The following is a 10,761-nucleotide window of genomic DNA, read 5'->3' as shown; positions in this document are numbered from 1 at the left end:
GGCTGGGGAGGCACTGGCTAGTATCAGCGCACACATTCACAGCCCACACGCTGATTCTTTGATAATCAGCCACTCAAGTCTTTGGCCACGCAGCAGCCTGAACTGGCACGCCGGAGCCACGCTATTAGTGTACACGATCGCAGCCGCAGATACCAACACACCCAGAAAACGTCCGCGACATGCCTGCGTTTCTGCCCCCACTCCCTCGTCAGTACCCCAAACGGTGCCTGACTGTCACTCCCTCTGCGTGAAGGTAGGTTGTGCGCGCGGCATCGCTAATGGAGCATTGTGCGTGTGCAGGTTACCCAGCCCTACTCTGCCGGCAATAGGGGACGTATTCATTCGCTCTTCACACCAAAGAGTAATCACATTGGCACAAAGATTGCTTTTTATTAGGACAGGTGTAGCACGGATAGCGCTAATAGCACGGGATGGCGCTAAAAGCACGGGATAAGCACGGGATGGCGCTGATTGCACGGGATGGCCCTGATTGCACGGGATGGCGCTAATAGCACGGGATGACCCTGATAGGGAAATCAGTAAAAAAAATTGCTTTATTATTTGAAAAGTGCATTTTTCCACGTTGAATGTTTAATCAATTCAATATTGATAGTTTTGTTTTATGTTATCTGTACAATTGCGCAGCGGACTTGATTATATTTTATTGCATCAAAAAGTGATTTTTTATTTTTATTGTTTGCCACCATAAAAATCATCGTTATCGTTGCAGTTTGATACATAGGGGCCATAGAGCTGCAGAAGTGTTTAGCAGTGGGCCTGATTCAGACCTGGACGGCATCTGCAGTCCGTTCGCAATTGCCGATGGTTGCTAATCTGCGCATATCGCGCGTACGACACAGTGCGATCACAGATCCCTCGCTCGCCAGCACAGCCAGCCCAGCAGAGTGAGTGACAGGAGATGGTGACCAATAAAAACGGGGGGTTGACTATCAATTCTAATCCATATAAAAACGGGGGGTTGGAGATGCGAACGCAGGCGTGCGTGCTCGAAGTGCTTCAACGCCGTTTTAGAGGCATGCATAATTAACAGGCCAGCGTCATAGTACACGTCACAAGCCATTTTTTTCCTCTGTTTTCCTCGCAATGCTTGCGTTAAAAAAAAAAAGCTACCACAAAGCGCTGCGTTCACATCCGATAGTGGTCGATGTACCAATGTTTTCATAAATTTCCAGGAGATGACGTGGGGCAGTGGGCGTCTCTGCATTCGCTAATGGGAGTCTGCATACACAAAGCGAACGCTCGTACAGGTAAGATGGGCGTGCTTATCCGAGCGATCACAGTCCCCGCCCGCGTCAACTTTCAAATATTTGCATACACATCATGCGAGCGTACGCTCATAGCGACCCGGGTCTGAATCAGGTTCCTACATTGGTGCGTAATATTCATCCAAATGACCACTAGATGGCAATGGTGTCACCTAAGAATTGGGCCCAGGCTGAACATAGCATTAGGCCTGATTAGAGTATCGGAGCCTCGGTGGCCCCGGCACAACCTCTCACATACAGCGTTATCATACAACCACACACAGTGTTATCACAACTACTCACACACAGCGTTATCACACAACCACACACACAGTGTTATCACAACTACTCACACACAGCGTTATCACACAACCGCACACAGTGTTATCACTACTCACACACAGCGTTATCACACAATTACACACACACAGTGTTATCACACAACTACTCAACACACAGCGTTATCACACAACCACTCAACACACAGTGTTATCACAGACACAGCGGTAACCGCACACGACAGCAGTATCGCACCCACTCACACACAGCAGTGTCACACCCACATCATACACACAGCAGTGTCACTACCCACTCACACACAGCAGTGTCACACAGCAGTGTCACACCCACTCACACACAGCAGATTTTCACACAACCTCTTACACACAGTATTATAACACCGACTCACACACAGCAGTGTCACACCCACTCACACACAGCGATGTCACACAACATCTCACAAACATTCCAATCTTAAAATATTGTACTGTAGTATTCATAAAAAAAACAAAGTAAAATTGAATAAACAGTGAAATTCTTGTGACACAACTATTGTATGCTTCATCTCGCTGCCTGGAGATCTCCCTTGACAGACATAATGATGTTACGTGCCAGCCTTACCCTGTGGTGCCCGGGCTGGGAGATAAAGTCGCTGAGGTGAGAGGTGCCAGTTCCACGGTGCCCATCGTGGCCACAGCTCCCTCCTCTCATGGGCAGGTGTTCTGTGTGATACAACATATGGGTTCTGTGGCCTGGCGCTGCCAGAGGGTGGAGGTAGAAGCTGCTGCTGGCATTGAGGACGATGAGGCCGCTGTAAGAGTAACAGAGAGAGGATAAAGTCACAGCTCGGGTCACAGTCATGTAAACGTCCAACAATATATCCCATAATAGACATAGGGGGAGATGTATCAAATCTTCTGAAGAGTGGAGAGAGAGAGAGAGAGAGACTGGTAAGGGACCGGGGGACATCGATTGAGGAACTTGGGGTGATACATGATGCACTAGGGGCAAAACATGGGGGACTGGGGGCAACAGAGGAGCAGAGGGGGTAACATATGAGGGACTGGGGGCAAACACATCAGGGAATCAGGGGCAACACGTGAGGAGGGGACCAGGGGCAACTGCCATATTAGCCAATATCCAGGCAGATGGTTATTTGGGTGGTATAAGAACCCGTTTTCTGCTGGAATGTACCAGGATAGCTCCAGGAACGCTGCCCCAAATTCCTGAATTCTGACCCATGTCAGTGGAGTGGCTAATGGGAATACTAGGGTGCATTATAGGGGGGAAGTAGAGTACTTGTCTCATTCCAGCCTCCATCATTACACAGAGCCATAATGAGTGGCCTCTCGGCATCGGTTAGTGGTGAAATGAGTTGGGGTCAGACGTGGACCCCTCCTCCTGTGACACGTGAGCTCACACATTACAGCTGAATCATGGGAGATAACAGTGATGAGGACTTATATAGACTCTGAGACCCCGGCCATATCTGCGGGGAGCAGCAGGGATCCCAGGGAGCGAGTATTACCTGATTCCTAAGCAGGTGCTGAGTACAACTGAGGACTCCTCATTCCCCCTCACACGTCCATGGTAGTAGCAGTGTTCCTGTGCACAGTAGGAGGAGAAGGTGATTAATACAGGCGGGTGACTGGCACACAGTACAACTTCTCCAGCTTTGGAGATACAGGATGATGTAGACTAGGATGGGGAGAAGAGACCCAGCTAGTGACGGGTGACCAGCCCATGACTGGCACCTCCTGGGACCTGGTAGTGTGGTCACCTTCCAGCCACCCGTCTGCCAACATGCTGGATAAAGAGTTGATCTATTTGACTGAGGGCCTGATTCACCACCGTACGCAACTGCGAATGCAATAGCGATTACACACGCAGTTCATCTGTGATAGTATGCTAATCCATTGTGATCGCTATGCCACCACTGCATTACATAAGGACGCCCGCCTCACCTTACACACCTCCGAAATTTTTAGCAAGATTGCAAAACCATGGGTAACAGTGAGTACCATCGCAGCTTCACGCACACTTCCACAAGCTCTGACCTTGCTCTGTGTACGGCATCGCAGTGGATAATTTATGCACGCCCCAGCAACGGTGTTGAAACGCACTGGCACGCCTGCGTTCGCTCCACCACCACCACCCCGTTACCACCCCCAAATGGCACTTCCTGTCACTCTGCGATGGGTCTGCGTAGTCACAGCAATCACCATCCCAATCGCAGTGGCTAGTGTGCGCACGTGTACTGCGATGCATATACATGTGCAGTACGCAACAATCGGCCGATTGCGCGCATAAGCCACAGTTGCGTACGTTAGTGAATCAGGCCCCAAGATCATTATTGAGAAATGTGGCTCCAATATCAGCTCAATTGCCCAATTTTCCCAACATGAACGATGTATCAATCTAACAAGAATGCGGGTTCTGAGGACGCTGACGCTGTGGTCAGTGCAAGTTTTCGGGAAGTTGGGGAATTGTGAGGAGCATTTCTGTGTCTTATAAATGGCTCCCACCCTGAGTATTGCCGGATATTTGGGACCCTCTATATACAACCTTCTATTACACGTATATTGGATATATTCTCAGCAGGGCGGGTGGAGATTCTGTGGCCATCTTACACACATATAACACACATGGAGGATCCCAACAGGAACCATTCAACACTGAATCCATTTTCCCCAAAAGGATATCCGTCTCATACAATCCCACTGGCAGACATTGGAGGGGAGATGTATCAGGTCTTGGTGAGAGATAAATTTATCCAGCACAGTCTATGACAGGACCGTTATTAGCTGATTGGTTGGTTGCTTTAGTCAGTTATTCCATTTAGGGTCTATGTACTAAACCTTGGCGAGAGATAAAGTGGAAAGAGACTGAACAATGACAGTTAGGAGCTGATTGGTTGGTACTTTATTGCTCTCCGCTTTACATCTCAGTAAGCCTTAGTACATAGACCCCTCTCTCTCTCTCTCCAAGGCTTGATACATCTCCTATGGGCAGGTACAGTCAGGACAGTGAGGAGCAGCGTGATGCACGTTGTGTGTAATCTCACTGTACAACCACCATCATCACCTCTGCTCCTGACTCTGCTGCCCCAGCACAGCGTACACTGTACAACCACCACCATCATCACCTCTGCTCCTGACTCTGCTGCCCCAGCACAGCAAACACTGTACAACCCCACCATCACCTCTGCTCCTGACTCTGCTGCCCCAGCACAGCAAACACTGTACAACCACCACCATCATCACCTCTGCTCCTGACTCTGCTGCCCCAGCACAGCGTACACTGTACAACCACCACCATCATCACCTCTGCTCCTGACTCTGCTGCCCCAGCACAGCGTACACTGTACAACCACCACCATCATCACCTCTGCTCCTGACTCTGCTGCCCCAGCACAGCAAACACTGTACAACCCCATCACCATCACCTCTGCTCCTGACTCTGCTGCCCCAGCACAGCGTACACTTTACCACCCCACCATCATCACCTCTGCTCCTGACTCTGCTGCCCCAGCACAGCATACACTGTACAACCCCACCATCATCACCTCTGCTCCTGACTCTGCTGCCCCAGCACAGCACACACTGTACAACCCCATCATCATCTCTGCTCCTGACTCTGCTGCCCCAGCACAGCACACACTGTACAACCCCATCATCATCTCTGCTCCTGACTCTGCTGCCCCAGCACAGCACACACTGTACAACCACCACCATCATCACCTCTGCTCCTGACTCTGCTGCCCCAGCACAGCATACACTGTACAACCACCACCATCATCACCTCTGCTCCTGACTCTGCTGCCCCAGCACAGCATACTGTATATTATACGCTGAACGTTGCGCAACTCACCGTGTGATTCGGCGTAAGAGTGACCCGCTCTCCGTCCTCTGTGTAATGCGTCTCGGTGAAGCCAGGAGGGAGCAGGAGGCTGTGGGAAGCAGGACAGTATTAGTGAGGCACCAGAAGGCCTCTGTGGCCTGTCTCCCATACTGTGGGGATATGCAGTGGCAAACGCAGGATTTCTAGAGGAGGGTTTCCAAATATTTGATTTTAGAACAAGTGTGGCCAGTCCATGAAGTGGGAATAATTAGCACTTAACCAGCTTTAATAAGCATCATTCAAAGTGTATTGTGTTTGTGTGTCATAATTCCAGCCTATACCGGACTAGTGATCACAGTAAGCCATTAAATGCAGCAATAGGGTCATCTTGTCTGAGCTGAATGTTTTAATTCCAGATGTGGGCACCATTCCAGAGCATTGGAGCAAGTTTGGGAGTCTGGGGGAGCAGCAGAAGAACCTAGCACATATATGTACATATTGGTCTTCTCATGCACTTGATAGTGTATTATATGGTATTAATAATTAACCCTATTGATTGTAGCAGTGCACCCCTAACAGAACATGTTTTCCAGATCTCCTAGTTAGTGCACAGGTTATTTATTACTGGCTGAAACATGATAAAAGATCCACAAATGGTGCTAATTATTTCATTTTTGATACTGAGAAGAACATGCAGCACTAGTAAAATGACATATTAGTATCTCTATTGTGATTATGGTGTGGGAATGGGAGGGGGTTTCCAGGCAGCTGTTAGCCTATATTATAGGGCAGAGGCAGCTGGCACAGTCCCACACTAAGAGCCGTATTCAATCTGAGCTGAGCCGTGATACTTTTCGCGTCCCAGACTTTTCGCCTACTTCGCCTGTTTTGTAGGCGGAAAAGTATCTTGTGGGTGCCCGCTTTACCCCGTATTCAATTTGAAAGTAGGTGAAAACGGGACCCAGCAAAACTTTAACAGGCGGAAAGTACGGTCAGATTTGGGGAAATCAGCCTGACGCCCCCCAAAAGATGCTCTGACATGGGGGTTCCCTATGGTACCCCCCCGATTTGGCTTGTTGAAGGTATTTGTTGTTTTTAAACGGGCTCAATAGCTGCTAAATAGCGTTTTTCTATACGTGGTGCAGAATAGGATTCAGGAGGGTTTTTTCCAGAAAATAAAACTTGCTAAAATGAAGTGGAAAAAAATTATGAAAAACCCACCTGCCGCAATCACCTGCAATAAAAAAAAACACCTGGGGCATACTTGGGGACCCCCCCAGAGTCACGTTCGCTAGTTTTTAACTTTGTACCCAAACATTTTTTTTTGCCCCCTTTTTCAAAGTCATTTTTTGGGGTGTTCTTAAGTGTTTTTTTCTTTTTTTTTTTACACAGATTACCTTTGGGGGACTGTCTGAAGGCTGCACAGGGGTTCCTGCAATGTTGCACCCCAAAACCCCAATTCTGCTCTTTTTTCCGCCTCCCATTCATAGGTGAAACTTTTTTGCCTATTACATTGCACTGACTCTGCCTAGGCAGAAAGTCGTCCAAATTGAAAACGGGGTAAAAGCAAAACAGGCAAATATGACGTCATCGGCGAAAATCTATCGCGGATCTGTTCTTCTCGCCTCAAATTGATTACGGGCCTAAGGGGGAATGTAATGCTCTGCGACAAGGTGAGAGACCGCTCCTGATTGGCTGCCCATCTATAAAGTAGGTATACTGGGCAAGCTTGTTGGCATTGGGAAAGCTCCAGGGAGCGACCGGGTCACTACGTCCGGGTCTTGTTGTCTCTTATCCCCTTGTACTATGTCAGAGTGTGAGAGGTTAGAATAACACCCCACTCTACAGGACATGGGGTGCATCATTTCTTTATAACATGGTTAGTGATTAAGGGGTCTATTTACTAAGCCTTGGATGGAGGTAAAGTGCCAACCAATCAGCTCCTAACTGCCATGTCACAAGCTGTGTTTGAAAAATGACAGTTAGGAGCTGGTTGGCTGGTACTTTATCTGTATTCACTTTAACTCCATCCAAAGCTTAGTAAATAGACCCCTAAGGTGGGAAAATATCTGAAAGTTATAAGTTTACATATACACAGTATTTTGTTATAACTGGGGGCACCAGGTATGTTATATTGTTAGGCAGAGGACTACCCTTGTACCAACAGACCAGGTGTGCCAGGATGGGGGCCAATGCTACTTAGCATCACCTCGGGCATCTCAGGGTGCGGGAGCAAGAACAGATGTCTGTTACCCCCACTACTAGGATGGTGGCGCAGACAGATTATGCCGCTGCAGGCTGGCAGACGGTACCAATAATAGCAGCCACAGTAAGTGAGAGCGCTGATGCCCGCTGCAGGCTGGCAGACGGTACCAATAATAGCAGCGACAGTAAGTGAGATCGCTGATGCCGCTGCAGGCTGGCAGACGGTATCAATGATAGCAGCCACAGTAAGTGAGAGCGCTGATGCCCGCTGCAGGCTGGCAGACAGTACCAATGATAGCAGCCACAGTAAGTGAGATCGCTGATGCCGCTGTAGGCTGGCAGACGGTACCAATGATAGCAGCCACAGTAAGTGAGAGCGCTGATGCCCGCTGCAGGCTGGCAGACGGTACCAATAATAGCAGCCACAGTAAGTGAGATCGCTGATGCCGCTGCAGGCTGGCAGACGGTACCAATAATAGCAGCCACAGTAAGTGAGAGCGCTGATGCCCGCTGCAGGCTGGCAGACGGTACCAATAATAGCAGCCACAGTAAGCGAGAGCGCTGATGCCCGCTGCAGGCTGGCAGACGGTACCAATGATAGCAGCCACAGTAAGTGAGAGCGCTGATGCCCGCTGCAGGCTGGCAGACGGTACCAATAATAGCAGCCACAGTAAGTGAGAGCGCTGATGCCCGCTGCAGGATGGCAGACGGTACCAATGATAGCAGCCACAGTAAGTGAGAGCGCTGATGCCCGCTGCAGGCTGGCAGATGGTACCAATGATAGCAGCCACAGTAAGTGAGATCGCTGATGCCCGCTGCAGGCTGGCAGACGGTACCAATAATAGCAGCCACAGTAAGTGAGAGCGCTGATGCCCGCTGCAGGCTGGCAGACGGTACCAATAATAGCAGCCACAGTAAGTGAGAGCGCTGATGCCCGCTGCAGGCTGGCAGACGGTACCAATAATAGCAGCCACAGTAAGTGAGAGCGCTGATGCCCGCTGCAGGCTGGCAGACGGTACCAATAATAGCAGCCACAGTAAGTGAGAGCGCTGATGCCCGCTGCAGGCTGGCAGACGGTACCAATGATAGCAGCCACAGTAAGTGAGAGCGCTGATGCCGCTGCAGGCTGGCAGACGGTACCAATAATAGCAGCCACAGTAAGTGAGATCGCTGATGCCCGCTGCAGGCTGGCAGACGGTACCAATAATAGCAGCCACAGTAAGTGAGAGCGCTGATGCCCGCTGCAGGCTGGCAGACGGTACCAATAATAGCAGGCACAGTAAGTGAGAGCGCTGATGCCCGCTGCAGGCTGGCAGACGGTACCAATGATAGCAGCCACAGTAAGTGAGATCGCTGATGCCCGCTGCAGGCTGGCAGACGGTACCAATGATAGCAGCCACAGTAAGTGAGATCGCTGATGCCCGCTGCAGGCTGGCAGACGGTACCAATAATAGCAGCCACAGTAAGTGAGAGCGCTGATGCCCGCTGCAGGCTGGCAGACGGTACCAATGATAGCAGCCACAGTAAGTGAGATCGCTGATGCCCGCTGCAGGCTGGCAGATGGTACCAATGATAGCAGCCACAGTAAGTGAGAGCGCTGATGCCCGCTGCAGGCTGGCAGACGGTACCAATAATAGCAGGCACAGTAAGTGAGAGCGCTGATGCCCGCTGCAGGCTGGCAGACGGTACCAATAATAGCAGGCACAGTAAGTGAGATCGCTGATGCCCGCTGCAGGCTGGCAGACGGTACCAATAATAGCAGCCACAGTAAGTGAGATCGCTGATACCCGCTGCAGGCTGGCAGACGGTACCAATAATAGCAGCCACAGTAAGTGAGAGCGCTGATGCCCACTGCAGGCTGGCAGACGGTACCAATAATAGCAGCCACAGTAAGTGAGAGCGCTGATGCCCGCTGCAGGCTGGCAGACGGTACCAATAATAGCAGCCACAGTAAGTGAGAGCACTGATGCCTGCTGCAGGCTGGCAGATGGTACCAATAATAGCAGCCACAGTGAGTGAGAGCGCTGATGCCCGCTGCAGGCTGGCAGATGGTACCAATAATAGCAGCCACAGTGAGTGAGAGCGCTGATGCCCGCTGCAGGCTGGCAGACGGTACCAATAATAGCAGCCACAGTAAGTGAGAGCACTGATGCCCGCTGCAGGCTGGCAGATGGTACCAATGATAGCAGCCACAGTAAGTGAGAGCGCTGATGCCCGCTGCAGGCTGGCAGACGGTACCAATGATAGCAGCCACAGTAAGTGAGAGCGCTGATGCCCGCTGCAGGCTGGCAGACGGTACCAATAATAGCAGCCACAGTAAGTGAGAGCGCTGATGCCGCTGCAGGCTGGCAGACGGTACCAATAATAGCAGCCACAGTAAGTGAGAGCGCTGATGCCCGCTGCAGGCTGGCAGACGGTACCAATAATAGCAGCCACAGTAAGTGAGATCGCTGATGCCCGCTGCAGGATGGCAGACGGTACCAATAATAGCAGCCACAGTAAGTGAGATCGCTGATGCCCACTGCAGGCTGGCAGACGGTACCAATGATAGCAGCCACAGTAAGTGAGAGCGCTGATGCCCGATGCAGGCTGGCAGACGGTACCAATGATAGCAGCCACAGTAAGTGAGATCGCTGATGCCCGCTGCAGGCTGGCAGACGGTACCAATAATAGCAGCCACAGTAAGTGAGAGCGCTGATGCCCGCTGCAGGCTGGCAGACGGTACCAATAATAGCAGTCACAGTAAGTGAGAGCGCTGATGCCCGCTGCAGGCTGGCAGACGGTACCAATAATAGCAGCCACAGTAAGTGAGAGCGCTGATGCCCGCTGCAGGCTGGCAGACGGAACCAATGATAGCAGCCACAGTAAGTGAGAGCGCTGATGCCGCTGCAGGCTGGCAGACGGTACCAATAATAGCAGCCACAGTAAGTGAGATCGCTGATGCCCGCTGCAGGCTGGCAGACGGTACCAATAATAGCAGCCACAGTAAGTGAGAGCGCTGATGCCCGCTGCAGGCTGGCAGACGGTACCAATAATAGCAGGCACAGTAAGTGAGAGCGCTGATGCCCGCTGCAGGCTGGCAGACGGTACCAATGATAGCAGCCACAGTAAGTGAGATCGCTGATGCCCGCTGCAGGCTGGCAGACGGTACCAATGATAGCAGCCACAGTAA

The 10,761-nt window shown here is 51.0% G+C and overlaps 1 protein-coding gene across 1 annotated transcript in view; it reads right to left on the bottom strand.

The window, feature by feature from the left end:
* Window positions 1-2,165: 2,165 nt before the first annotated feature.
* The window catches only part of LOC148474265 (disintegrin and metalloproteinase domain-containing protein 33-like), a gene marked incomplete at its 3' end in the record, with an annotated part of 104,642 nt that continues 96,046 nt past the window's right edge, over window positions 2,166-10,761 (bottom strand). Inside the window, exons 4-6 of the mRNA XM_088458872.1 lie at window positions 5,415-5,493; window positions 3,073-3,149; window positions 2,166-2,355 (exon numbers count right to left, since the gene is read on the bottom strand). Of these exons, the coding sequence (XP_088314998.1) occupies window positions 2,166-2,355; window positions 3,073-3,149; window positions 5,415-5,493 (346 nt within the window). The remainder of the gene's footprint in view (window positions 2,356-3,072; window positions 3,150-5,414; window positions 5,494-10,761) is intronic.

The sequence above is a fragment of the Taudactylus pleione genome, unplaced genomic scaffold (assembly GCF_031769625.1).
Source record: "Taudactylus pleione unplaced genomic scaffold, aTauple2 ptg000861l, whole genome shotgun sequence".
NCBI lineage: Eukaryota > Metazoa > Chordata > Amphibia > Anura > Myobatrachidae > Taudactylus > Taudactylus pleione.
The sequence above is the reverse complement of the archived record's forward strand: the minus strand, read 5'-3'. Positions and strand labels throughout refer to the sequence as shown.